At 39.9% G+C, this 14,150-nt stretch overlaps 1 protein-coding gene across 3 annotated transcripts; it reads left to right on the forward strand.

The window, feature by feature from the left end:
- Positions 1–827: 827 nt before the first annotated feature.
- On the forward strand, positions 828–10,956 carry mylk4a (myosin light chain kinase family, member 4a). 3 transcript variants are annotated; one of them, XM_056421853.1, is made up of 15 exons: positions 828–1,614; positions 3,948–4,085; positions 4,422–4,506; positions 4,803–5,151; positions 5,594–5,925; positions 6,746–6,851; positions 7,328–7,421; positions 7,786–7,895; positions 8,135–8,276; positions 8,360–8,430; positions 8,522–8,650; positions 8,724–8,876; positions 8,956–9,034; positions 9,296–9,350; positions 9,627–10,956. In XM_056421853.1, exons 1-14 carry the CDS (start codon positions 1,084–1,086, stop codon positions 9,347–9,349), a joined length of 2,373 nt encoding a protein of 790 aa, XP_056277828.1. In that variant the 5' UTR covers positions 828–1,083; the 3' UTR covers position 9,350; positions 9,627–10,956. The 3 variants fall into 3 exon arrangements, with proteins under 3 accessions (XP_056277828.1, XP_056277830.1, XP_056277831.1); XM_056421855.1 differs by having other exon boundaries at positions 5,597–5,925; XM_056421856.1 differs by lacking the exon at positions 3,948–4,085.
- The last annotated feature ends 3,194 nt before the right edge of the window (positions 10,957–14,150 follow it).

Genomic DNA, 14,150 nt, shown 5'->3' on the forward strand with positions numbered 1-14,150 from the left:
CTGGATTGCTCTTAAACTCTATCACCCATGAATTCATGCACAGCTACAAGTGCATTGCAACATCTACTATCTAGAGTAGAATATATCGACTATACTGTATTCAGTGTTTGCTTAGGAATCTCATATCCGTATAACCCTGTCTGTTGCCATAAACACATGTTGTTATGAGAATAAATCAGACATATTCTGATTCAAAGGGAACATGGATTAAGGTCATATTACAAGAGCTTACTTTAAATAGATCCCATACTCTCTTAAGAGAGGTTATTGATGGATGTTTTTGTCAGTGAGTAGGCATCATATTAATCACCCATGTTACCCATCTCTTCTTTCAGCAGAAGGGCTAAACGTCTTACTCTAGGTCTCTTTTCCCTTGACACTACAGGCAAGTTACAAGCATTCAAGAGCTAAGAGGGCGAATCGGTAAAGTTTCAACAGTTCAGCTGAGTCACATAACAGGCAGCATTTCAGTGTCAACACAACCTGTGCTTTGTTTGTCCACTCAAGCCTAGACCCGACGTGTCCATCTGTCACAGATGAAGTCATTGCCATTTGAATCGGAAAAACTGTGAAACCGAATGAGCATTGTCCCACTGAAGAGGTTCTGTGTACAGTAACCATTTTGACACCTAGCAGGGGAGTGACGGAGGTGGGCTTAACACTTGAAGCCTCTCAAATGTCTCATAGCCCGAGCCGTGCCAAGCCCCCACCCCAAACACTTGACCCCTGCTGACGTAGACTGTCCATTTGCATTTATGGACACCGGCTCACTCCATTCTTAATATCATTTCTAGTGTGGAGAGAAGCAAGACGCCAGGGATAAAGTGTGAAAGAAAAGGAGAAGTTTTTTGTTGGTGCTTGATACTAGTCAGAGCTCACTTTACTTTCAGCAGCACTGTTGTCGACTTGTGATCTTTAAGAAAAATGTGTGTTACCACTTTTTCTTTCTAAATTAGTTTGCACTCAAAGGGTAGAGCTGGCTAAGATTTTAAAAAAAGTATTTTGTTCTGTTTTACGGACATTATTGGTCCTATTTTTGTCTCAAGTCGGTGTCTTAACGTGATTTTTATATCACCGGAAGCCATGAGTTCCTCGGTAAAGAACATAGGAGGAGATGGCAACGGTGCAAGTTTTGACCTCATCCAAAACCGGATTGAGTCACTCAGTGGCAAGATGGACAAGCTCATCAACATTCAAGAAAAGGTCCTGAACCGATTAGATAGCATGTCTCAGGACATTGACGTCATTGAAATGGATATGGAGAATCTGAAGGTTGAGAAAGAGGAGATCCATATGCCACCCAAAATGGGGAACCAGACCCAGTTCATGGGGCAAGAGGTGAGGAAGATATGCCAAGAGATGAGCACCATAATGTTGGTGGTGAACCAGCGGTCCGAGCAGCAGACTCAGAAGCTCGAAGGGATGGAAAAGCTGGTCCTCAGCATGCAGCAGGTGATCAGCTTCATTGGGGAGACGGTGAAGAATTCCAGGGTTATGGAGCTGATTTCTCATGGCGCTGCTGCTCAGAAGGGCTCCAAACCCAAAGACAGTAAAAGCAAGCAAGCCGTGAAGAGGAGATCCTCTACGGACACAATAAACAAGAAGCTTGACAAGGTGAGACTAAGAGCCTGAAGTGTTACGCCCAAACTCAAAAATATATTTTGGCTATTTATCTATTTTGGATGAAGTAGGTTTTGGATACATTTGACCTAAAATGTGATCTGAATTAAGGGTTTAATATGTCTGCCAGTTTGTATGGCCATGCAATCTCAGACCATCCACCACGAAGGACATCTTGTCTTGTCGTATTGTTGCAAAAGATGCTATATATGTTCCTTGCTGACTTTGATTTCTCAGCTCTCACACATATCTTGCTCTTCTTGTTGTTGCTGGCACCACATGTGAAATTGATCATAGCAGCAAAGCTGACGACTAACAGTTCAACTCTTGCCTATGAATGGGACTTGGCTTGTGTGTGTTGCATAATAGGGCTAGGTTAAAAAGCTAATGTCTGGGATTTGCCAAGTGCCAACTGCTGATTAAAGGTTGTTAATGCTAATTGTATTGTGTTCTGTAAGCTGCTGCACAATAAATATGTCACTTATAGTTCACATGAAACCCCAATATAACTCACATTTATACTTGTTGGCTCTCTGCCCATGCTGAGTGCCACATGGCCTCCTTGGCGTGAGGCACACTGGTAACCCCGGCAAGACACGAGAGATGAGGCCAGGGGTGAAATGTGAGCGTCCCGGTTTAGAGATGCTGTTTTTGGATCGGGACTGCAGTGTTTGTGCTCTAAAAGATATTTGAACCTTAGTTTCCCCAGAAGTCAGGTATCAACAAATTGTGATGAGTCAGTCTTTTTCCCTTTCACTCTCCAACCCTGACTAGGCATATTTCTACCCTGCCAGTAGGGGTATGTGTTTTATATGACTAGTTTCCACTGTTGTACATTAGATAACAGGGGTATTGGTTTACGTCTATGCCATGTTATTATATACTAGACTGCAGTGTAAAATAGCTCCTTAAAATATTGTATTAGGAATCCTGCTGATAATGCTGCTAAAACACATTTAATTGAGAGGTTCCAGCAAAGGTCTGTTATTAACACATTGTTTTAGGAAATACCGGGACATGTTAAAAAAATACAAAAGTAATCTCCCTCTTTTTGCTCTTTCCATCATCCAGAATTCTAACTAATTTAATGTTTCTAGTTTCAATGGTGGCTTTGCTGAATCAAACATGTTTTACTTGTGAAACTTAAGTCACATCCAAATCCAACTGCAGGTGTCATTCTAAGGTCACTGAGTACTGCTTAGCATCAACAGCATGAATTGCATTTACGGACCTGTGAACATTTCTCTTTTCCTCTATGACCTACAATAATAAACTCATCTGAGTGGTTGTAACGCTAGGTTATTGCATACTGGAAGGGATATCAATGTCATAGTGCACAACAGGACAGTCAGGCTTTTTTGTATTGACATTTGTGTTAATTTAAGATATGACACGCTCAAGCCAATTACAAGTTTGGATCATGATTTTATGGCTACATTATATCCTGTTGATTAATGACCACATACCACTGACGGCTTCTATGTGACTCACATTTCCGGGTATTTCTGTGGTCATCAGAGCGCCTACCAGGTGGTAGCTCCATCTTCCTCCAACTCGAGAGGTGTGACATACCTCACAACTGCTATTACTATGGCCTTCTCACGCTTTCTCCAAACTCCCAATTAGAGTTTTGAACTCTGGAAAACCCAGCTGTCACTGGGGAAGCACTTTACTGGAAATATACCCGCTGCTGTTTACCTCACGACAGCATTCGTAGAACAAATGTGAGACGCACAGAATTGGAGACGATGCTGACCCGATCAGAGAGTGTTCAGTGAGTTTCCTCAGCTGAAAAATTTGAACAACAGCCTACGGTTGCTTGTAATATTTTCCACTCAGGGTCAGCATTGCATTCCATCGCTGAGTGCGACAAGTGATAAGCTATAAATTCACTGGCTCGCTGCTGTCTATCCATCTGCTATGAATAATCACAGGCCTGCCATTAAGCAAGTCAGTCTGGTCATGGAGGTGGGCAACACATGTGCTAATCTGTAAAATGAAAACAGAGGAAGTGTTGCTTATATTTTCTCATTCGTCATTATTTTAGGTCATGTCATTGAATTATTATTGTTATGTAATATGTAATGTTGATAGATTTGTTGTGTCGTGTGGATTACATGGGACCCAGACTTTATCAAATTAAACTGCGGCTGTCATTTCATTGAATTGTTTATTATATTTTTGATTAATGTTGTGTGCATTACATGAGACCCTAACTTCACCATATCAACCTTCTGTCTCTCTTGTTGACATTCGTTCTTAACATGTGATATGTTCTTCCTTTTCATATAACCCGACTAATCATTGCCATCTTGTCTTTTTGCTAGAACTCTACCTCTAATAAAGCCAGTAAAGGGAATCAAGAGATAACTCCTGCATGTGAACCCAGTTCTCGAATGACTTCTCACAAGATAAAGCTCCATGGAACAAAACATTACTACACCTCTTGCAAATGTGGCAAATTTGTAGGTTTATTGTGCTTATAGTCTGTATGTGTGTCTTTTGAAAATTAATGATAGTGTGTGTGCTTTTGCTTTTCTGGGTCCTTGATCTTCATGTTTTAGCTTACAGGGCTGCATATGGACTGATTAGAACATAAATACATTGTGATTTTTAAATGTAGCTTTGTAAATATTGCAGTATGACATCGCTGAATTGTTTATTTTAAACAGGGGGTAATTTCTGGAACAGAAGAAAATAAAACTTGCAACATATTCCTTGAATCTAAATTTTCAAGATTAAATGTCAATAAACTGAATTGTTCACATTTCTTTTTTGACTGTTTGATTTGTATTCCACAGTTAAAGGACCACAAAGCTAAAGATGGGACATTGAGCCCAAAGGGTCTGAAAGCTCAAAAGAAGACGAAGCCTCCAGACACAGCAGGTGCTGAGATCAACATACTTTTATTCCTCAGAAATATGTCAGTGCTTAAACTCTGATGCACAGTTGAATTAATCAGGCAGACACAGCAGCGGCAGAACATAAATAAAAGCATGATTTTGACCTTTTAGCGTTAGAGTGATATCCTATTACATGTACAGCTGTGGCCAACTACAGTATTTACACCGTAACACAGAAACCAAGCTCATATTGTCAAAGTGAAATATATCCTATAACCTTTTCCAGTATTTAACAGGTTGTGAAAGACAACATCTGAATCCTGTTTGGACTTCTTGTAGAAAACATCTCCTTGAAGAAGCAAGTGTTGCTTCTCGAAGGGGTGCAGAAACTCAACAGGGAAAATGCAGAGAATTCAGGTCACCAGCTCATCCCTGGGAATCTGGATTTGGAGGCTGGAGTGTTCCCGAAAGATCAACAACCCGACACCGCTGCTGGCAAATCGTTGGACTACCTGCGTGAAGATACCCAAGCGGCCGTGGACGAGAAACACAAGGTCGTTGAAGCGGTTAGTGAGGAAGGTGTCGGAGAAAAGGAGGATGAGGAAGAAGCGGCGGTTCCTAAAAAAGTAGCCAAAGCCCTACTCTTGCCTGCTGCCCATGAGGATAAAAAAGAGCCGACTGCTAAAAGGTAGTAAATGTTTAACCCCAATAAGAATCAATGAATCCATAAATTGATCAACATAAATATATTCTTGAAATTTGTTGATAATAATTTTATCACTTGTGTATATTTCTATGCTAAAATAACAAACTTGATTTAATTTGTTCGAGAGCAAATTGAGTATATTTGCATTTGATGTCACTTTGGGCTCTTGGAAATTGTGATGTTGATTTTCTTTAACAGTTTTCTTATGTTTTACAGATAAATGAATGATTAATTATTATTATATCCACTGTATGTATCTCAAATGTCCGGAAAGTTCATTGATATTATGACTTAATTCTCAATGGTGTTGGAAAAATCTATTATATTGTGGCTTTAGCCACATCCACAATATGTACCAGAAACTATGCTGTAGTGACAGAAAAACTAACTAACCTTAATATTAATATTATTATTTTTTCAACAGCAGTAATGACCAGAAATCAAAGGTCATCAAATTCTGTGTGACCGAGCAACTCTTTGTTGTGAAGGAACACACAAAGAGCCAGGTGGTGGTGGTGGAGGAGAAGAAGGAGAAGGAAGAGGAGGAGGAGAAGGCGGTAGACCCCGAGGAGGGCGAGCAGAAGCTTGCGTCTGAAGGCTGGGCCGTCTTCATGGCAGATGGAGTTCAGTTCCAGTTGAACCTGAAAGAAAGGGTGGAGAGAGAGAGAAAGGAGAAGGATGCAGAGAAAGATGCAGAAGAGGAGGAGGAGGATGATGAGGAGGAGGAGGATGACAAACCAGAGCGGTACTTTATTGGTGAGTCGGGACTCCTCAACAATTAAGCATGGTAGGAAGTAGAAATGTTGAGTATCTTAGCTTTATTTACCCATTTTAATCATGAGGCAGAGCTAGAATCAGTTAATCATGATAACATCTAAATGTAGGAGGCTGTTACGACTCTGTGAGTGTATCTATAATTCGGTGTAGTTTGAAATATAATGCCCACATAGAGCAGTTTTTTGTTTAGTATATCACTTAATACTAGAACTACAAATATACCATCTTATTACAGATATATTGGTATTGGTGTGTATCGTGGCTGATAAACTACAAGAACCTGCAGTATACAAACATGAGAGTGGGTTTTATTTCATTGAATAACATGGTTATAATTCATAGTTCGTCCACCAGAGAGCACTAACAAGTTGATATTTATGACTGTAAAATGTCCTGCTTAGTATAAATCTTCACAATTCTTAAAAAAAAAAATCAAAATCAAAAGCGGCCTCAGACATCCAGTATTGGTCGAGCTATATTTCAAACCTTAAATCCTGAACACTTTCTATAGATCTTCATGCCCGGTATGCGAGTAGTACAGTAGTATGATGTAGAATAAAGCACATGAAGCAGGTCGCCACCAGAGGATGTGTTCAAATGCAATCTTACTTTGCAACTATGCCTGCATTTGATGTTTATCATAGCACGATAATGCACAACGTGCTAACTTGATTATGGCAGCCGTGCAACGACCCAAAAGCCTCTCCGTAGTTGATTAACAATGAAGCTATGTTCTCACATTGCTCATAATTTATTAAAACAGATTATATCTTTTCTCCGGTCTCCCATCCGACTTTAGACACCTCTCCTCCTCCATCGGCTCCTTTCAATCACCGCATTGTTTCTGTCAAGCCCAACCAGATCTTCAACTTCTACACCGTCAACTGGCAGGATGTCTTGGGCGGGTGAGCACCGTACTTTTCAAATCTCTGAGTCATGTCAAAAAAATCTATAGCTATTAACAACTAGTTTATCTAATGCAGATCAAAGGCAGGTTGAAAGAGGTTCCCATGAAGCATAATTGCGTAACCCTTCCCCTCTCCTCTCCTCATAACTCCAGAGTCCCTGCAGTTATTTTTACTCTAGGACTGAGTGTTATGTGAAACAGTATCCCTGGTGCCAGCTGGTAGCTAATCACTAAGTGTTAATCCAAACCTTCAAAGAGGAGACACAGCCTAGCTCAGATTTAATGAAATAACAGATTTAACTCAACACTGTCATAAAACCTCTCCGTTTGACAAAAGATCAGTTTGTAATTTGTCATAGAAACACCGTCTCTGTCGTGTTCCACGGCCGTGACGCACGATTTGAGGGGACACATTTGGCGACTGCGATTCTGCAACTCAAGGATTCTTTATTTACTTCTCTCCCTCTCTTCTAGGGGGCGTTTTGGCCAGGTGCACAAATGTGTTGAAAACTGCTCCGGTCTCACTTTGGCAGTGAAGGTCATCAAAGCCAGGAGTCTGAAAGAAAAGGTAACGTCCAGCATCCTCATGATGATTTAGTCCTATTTGGATACAACAGTGAGAGCCCCACCACATAATATTAAAAGCAAAGGGGCCCAGTTTTCAATGCACATTTGAATGCACCACAAGGCCACTTGGAACAGAAGCACAGGGAATATTTCTCATTGAGGTGAGAAATATTTGACCTAGAAGAGAAGATGCATTGTCTCATAGCAGAGAACAGCTGACACCTCTCATCGTGTCCGTGTTTGTGTGTGTGTGTGTGTGTGTGTGTGTGTGTGTGTTCGCTTGTCTGTGTGTTTGTCTGCAACTGTGTCGATTTGTCTGCCTCTGCATTTGTCTGTCTGTCTGTCTGCGCCTGTGTTTTTGGTAGGAGGTGGTGAAGAATGAGATCCAGGTCATGAATAATCTGGACCATGCCAGCCTGATCCAGCTCTATGCAGCTTATGAGTCAAGGAATGACATCATCCTTGTACTTGAATAGTATGCTCCTTCTTTTATATTTTCAGCACATATTCTTTCAAAACAGCGCCGTGTACGAAGTAGTTGTCCTTCATAGATTTTAAACTACGTCATTAATGTCCAGTAGAATTTTGGTTAAGTTTGTTGATAATTGTATTCTCTGGATAAATATGCTAAAATAAAACACTACCGCAGATTTAAATTGCTTTGAATGTCATGTGTTTGATCTGCGTTTTGTATGCATTTGTCTTGAACCCTAGTGTTGGTGGAGGGGAGCTGTTTGACAGGATCATTGATCAAAACTACACTTTGATGGAGCTGGACGCTGTTCTCTTCATCAAGCAGATTTGTGAGGGCCTGCAGCACATGCACAAGATGTACATCCTGCACTTAGATATAAAGGTAACGGAGTCACTCATATTTATTGTAATATTATAAAATATTCCGCATTCTCTAAGTTTATCCAGAAATTATTCAAATTTCAGCCAGAAAACATTCTCTGTGTGAGCAGAATCACAAATAAGGTCAAAATCATCGACTTCGGTCTCGCTAGGATGTAAGTACCAGTGTTTGATTCCATTTTGTAGACATTTTCATCGACTGCTGTAATAATACAAAATCTGATTGTCCCTTTTACCACAACGTAGATATAAACCGCGAGAGAAGCTGCGAGTGAACTTTGGCACTCCAGAGTTTCTCGCTCCGGAAGTCATCAACTTCGACTTTGTGTCGTTCAACACAGACATGTGGAGCCTCGGCGTCATCACCTACATGCTGTAAGTGAACACACAAACACGCGCACACACGTTCACACACTGATGCTAATGCCCATCTGTGACTTCCTGTTAGTCTGAGCGGTCTCTGTCCCTTCCTCGGCGACGACGACAACGAGACTCTGAACAACATCTTGGCCTGTAAGTGGAACTTTGAGGAAAACGAGTTTGTGGATACGACTGAGGAAGCCAAAGACTTCATCTCCAGACTCCTCATTGTGAATAAAAGGTAACCATCGTCTCGCTCTGTGTGCGCTGTGTGGTGTTCTTTAGCAAATTATATATGTTTGTATTGTGTGTGTCTTCAGTTGGAGGATAGGCGCAACTGAGGCCTTGAGACATCCGTGGCTCTCTGACCCAATTCTTCATCACAGCCTTCACACCAAGGTAGAGTTCATAGTCCTCGCCTGTAATAGGCTAATAAACTAAATGAGAAAATACAGGTTACTGATCCTATAACTTAATAACAAAATAATTAAAAAAGAATCAACAGAAGAAAAATAATAATAATAATATCCAGCTCTCATTGTTCTTTAAGAAAAAATGATGCATACTTTCTGAATATCATATTAACGTTCTAATTCTAAGCTTATTTTAATGTTGCAGAGAAGCTTCAGCAATTTAATATTTGTATGCTTTCTTTCACAGAAAACTATGTGCAGATCACGGCGTTCATCTTGTGTGCCCATGACTGATAGTTGAGGTTGGTGTCTCTTCTTTTCAGTTCTGTTTCAGTTGTTACATTTCTACAAACTTTGAGCCTGTACACATCCACAAGGGGGAAGCATGTCTCACATTTTGGGCAGGGCAGCATAGAAGAAACTCAGTATCTCTCTCTCTCTCTGCCTCTCTTTCTCCCTCTCTTTCTCTCTCTAAATATATATATATATATATATATATATATATATATATATATATATATATATATAAATACATACTGAGTAAGTCATCCCATTTACAGTACACTGTCTTTTTATAGGGCTACAACGATGTGATGGCTTCAGCCGTGGCCACTTGGACCAACCTTCCTGTCCACGTAAATTACCTTAATTTTCAGTCTATGGGCTGTAATTCTGGCGAGCCCACAAACCCTGTTCTGACATGTTATGTAATGTAATGTTATCCACTGTTGAGTTTATGTCAGCAATATACAAAAACAACATAGAGACAAAAGAAGTTTTGTTTAATTGGGATTACACGTGGATAGTCCTATCATGCATTAGACTGCAGTAATGAAAAAGTAAAAATAAAAAAATTTCATAACATATTTTGTATTATTATCTGTCAACTCAACTGCTTCGGTTGTTTGTGTTTGTTATTTGTTCAATCACCTCATATGTGGCATTTGAAAACAATGCCAATGTCACAGTTGGACCTACTGTTATTAGACATATAATATCATCATATAAGAGCTTGATTGTGTGTCTTGAAAGTTGAGGTGTCAATGTACTATCTACTTAAAAAAAACCACTCATATATCTCAAACCAAATACACTGTGCTGTTATTGTGTTTTGCTTTTGTTTGAAGGCTACAGCATGATTTAAATTACGTGACTGTAATACTATGTGTTGCATTTATTCCCCCTGTTGTTATCCAATAAGTATTATTATCGGGCTGTAAATAAATGCTGAACTGTAGATTTAATATTTTATATTTTCACATGGGGATTGACTTTCTGGATGTGTATTGTATTTATAGACAGAATGGAACTTGTGCGGTTGGTATCATGAGCTTTAGTATGTGCACTTTATAATTTAATTCATTTGATCATACATTAAGCAACCGTAGTTCCTTAGAAAAGGTTTGTGTGGTCAGATATGTTCTTCCTACTTCTGTTTCATCCTGCTTTGTCCAGGTGTTTATAAAGAAAATATATTTTGATTTCTTAATAAACCAAAACAGTCAAGGTCTTATAAGTGTATAATTGTAGATCTTAATTGCACGTGTCTATGGGTTTTATCAACCATTGAAGCTTCAATTAGACCGACAGAAATATCTTTTTAAAACTCTTTTTTTTCACTCTAGCTGCATATTCCTTCGATGCTTTTTTCACAAAACAAATCATGCCTTCTGTGAAGGTTCACTAACTGAAAGTAAAACACTAACTACCTAATGTGGTCTAAGTTGGTGAAATGTTAGATCTACATTCATGTGGTTTTAATTGAACTTGATTGTGAATGTTACTTTAATTGTTGTTGAACACAGAGTGCTCGTGAGAAGTTGTCCTCACCGAGTGTTAACAATTTCAAATTCAGCATGTATTTGTGAAGTGTGTGTACACATCCATTAAACTGAAATAATGACCGAATGGGAGTGGGTTTCCTTTTGTTGCTGTTTTTTGAAGTTCAGATGGATACAAATTATGAATATAGTCATGAATGGGCAAAAAGAAAATAAAGTGTTAAATAAATACCTGTGGTTTTCAAATTAAGTGGAAAAACACGCAAATAGCTTGCAATTTCCCGGATATAATATAGTTGAGAGATTCTGATTTTTTTTTACGAAGAACATTTGGGTTTTCTCTGTTAATACCCCCCCCAAAAAAGAGGTCTTAGTGAAGGACCCTGTTCAGTCACGCTGCAGATGAGAGATCCAAACGTCTTTGGAGTAAAGTCTTTAATTATCGTTGAATGGTACGTTGTCAATAGGTATAGCAAAGTCACAGAGGTGGTATTTCTTTACCATGACACTGTATTTATGAACTATTTTTGCTGAAATTGTTTTCCATTCTCAAGCCAGGTCTCAACCTTAAATACATAAACACACTCCTCAGCATAAAAGTACAGCTGTGTATCCAGGAGCCTAATAAAGAGCATCTGAGGGAGCCAGTGTGTGTGTGGAATAGGTTTTTTTCACCTGAGAAAATAAACTGTGTGGGAGGATGATGATGATGAGGATGATGAGGATGATGATGATGATGATGACAGGGAAAGGGACTTTGACTCAGATATATCGGTTAAAAATCAGCTTATCAGCTTTTCTTTCTTTTCCTTACAGAGGTCACAGGAAGGACTGAGACACTGAAAATGAGGACAGGAAAAAGGAAAAAGAATGACAGTTTGGAAATGTGTGTGTACATTTCAAGCTACATTTCCACAAAGTATACCTTAACTTTTAGCCTACTCCATCCTTTTAAAGACAGTAAGATCTTATTTTACAGAACCCACAGGGTTAGTCAAGGATAAGTGCAGACTTTTTGGGGGAGTACCACGGGAAACATGTATTTAATTGTACAGAAATACCAGGAAAACAAACTGTACCACCAAAAAGCATAGAAACCAAGTAATTGACCACTTTTACCTCCAGTAGTTTGAGTTGGTCACGGCCATAAAATTGTAAGGGTCGACAAAATAATTCACAGTTTTGGGGGTTATTTTTATTTTTATTCAGTTCTGATTTATAGAACATGCACTGGACAGTGACACGAGGGACGGATGAGACAAGCTGTTGTCCAACTGTCTGACAAACTGAAATCTACTTGAGCTCCCTTTGTGGATCTTTTTCCTAGAAAGTGGACAAGAGGAGGGATGTACAGCTAAATATGGAGAAAAAAACCACATGAATGTTTATAGAGCATGAGATATCAAAGTCATCGGAAAAGGAAAATATAACACAGATGCAATTTATAGGTAAATAAAACAATAGTGCTCAATTTGCTTTTGTTTTTTGCATGGAGCTCCCTTTAATTATCTTAAAAACAGGAAAAACACAAAGGCTTTAAAAGATAAATCAAGAGAACCGTATCCTGAGATATTGATTGTGTACAATGTAAATATATGAACAAAATTACATGAAACAATTCCCTGATGGGGGATACACAAAAACATTTTCACAGGTACATCCGACTAGCTAGATGTAGCTAACTAGATAGATAGATGTTTTTTGTGCTGGCTACTGTATATGTATAACCATCAGCACTATATGGACATTTGCTACTATACATGTAAACAAAATAAACATTTGTACAACATTAACACCCTAAACATATATTTAGAATATTTTCCATCCTGATTTCCTATCAAGGACTGACAGAGTTGTTTAGTCTGCTATTGGTTTATTTTCCCGCATCATTTCATCGGATACGGAGTGTTTCAGGTCAGGAGTGGTTCAGAGAGAGTTCAACCATTTCTCTATTACAAACACAGGCAGCGAGAGAGTAAGTGAAAAGCCATTACACAGAACATGCAGCTCATTTGGCAAAACAGGTGATACTGATTTCTTCCAAGTATTTCCCTCTCCTTCTTACTTTCCCCCCCTGCGTATAGCTTTCAGGAGCCTGAGGGTTCTCGTTCTATCCCTGGTCCGAGGCCCAGATTGGAATGGTGAGAAATTAAATTTAAGAGAAGAAAAAAGCCTCCTCCGACTGCCCCTCGACCACCCCGCTTCCCCCCAAAGTCCCCTCCATCCACATCTCTAGGGGCGATCTTGAGGAGCCAAACCAAAACCAGATGGACTTATTGGGCCTAAAGATAACAAATAGTGCCTGAGTTGTTGTCAGTTAGACCACCGGAGCTAAGAAGCTGCAAGAAAAAAAAGAAGCTTACTGAAAAGCTCTACTGCTCTGTAAAATATTATCAATATTGACAAGTATTATAATTTGTTTTAAAGTTTCTGAGAATGTAACAGAACGCGTGGTCATGGCTCGTTTGGTCTGGGCCGCTGCCTGTCTAGTTTGGATGTGTGTGTTAAATGGGGGTTGCGCTCACAGACCAGGTGACGTCTTGGCTTTGGGAAGGTAGGCTGTCAGTGACCTGAATCTCTGGGTGGCATGCTCTCCAGTTTGTTAGTAGATACACCGACCGCCCACACACACTTAGAGGACAGAGGGAGAAAAAAGTGGAGGGTGACCCCAGAACTTCTCACAGCCTCCCTGCAGATTGACCGAGAAAGTGTCCTTTGTAACAGGAGTTTCCTGTGCGTAATTAAAAAATATTGGGCCCTGCCCAGAAGGGAGGAGACGGGGCCCGGGGTTGTAGGAGGCTATGTGAAGGGTACGATTCCCTGCTCCACTCTCTGTTTCATGTAGGAGCCCCGGAGCTGGCCCTGACGTTTGTCCAAACAAGACGCGCTCTCTCTCTCTCTCTCTCTCTCTCTCTCCAAGGAGGTCCGGAGAGAAGAGCAGCCAGTTCTCAGGGCCCCGGGGCAGGTGGTTCTGATTTGTGAGGGGCGCACAGTCCACGTCTAAATTCAGTTAATGGCAGAACACGTGTCGTCACGTCCACTGGGGGGAACATGCTGGGTGAGTGATTTGTTTTTAACACCACTGACATTTTTTCACCAATAAGAACACAACGTCCAATTATCCCGACAGGATAAGTAGAAATGAGTTGTCATGGTAAACCTGCATCCCACTGATAAGGATCTTCTTTTTCCTTCATGGTCTTAAATGAAAAGCCAGACTTTGTGACTTTTGAACAAAACAAATGTCACTTTATATAAATGAAAAGGACAATTCATAAGCAGTTAAACACACTTATGCTCAATTCAATCCACTCATTGTTT

Source organism: Pseudoliparis swirei, chromosome 8, assembly GCF_029220125.1.
Source record: "Pseudoliparis swirei isolate HS2019 ecotype Mariana Trench chromosome 8, NWPU_hadal_v1, whole genome shotgun sequence".
NCBI classification, from domain to species: Eukaryota; Metazoa; Chordata; class Actinopteri; order Perciformes; family Liparidae; genus Pseudoliparis; species Pseudoliparis swirei.

Coding starts and splice junctions, on each gene's coding strand:
- mylk4a (XM_056421853.1), top strand. CDS start 1,084: ATGAGTTCCTCGGTAAAGAACATAGGAGGAGATGGCAACGGTGCAAGT. Junction 4,507..4,802: donor GAAGCCTCCAGACACAGCAG/GTGCTGAGATCA, acceptor GACTTCTTGTAG/AAAACATCTCCTTGAAGAAG. Junction 6,852..7,327: donor TGGCAGGATGTCTTGGGCGG/GTGAGCACCGTA, acceptor CCTCTCTTCTAG/GGGGCGTTTTGGCCAGGTGC.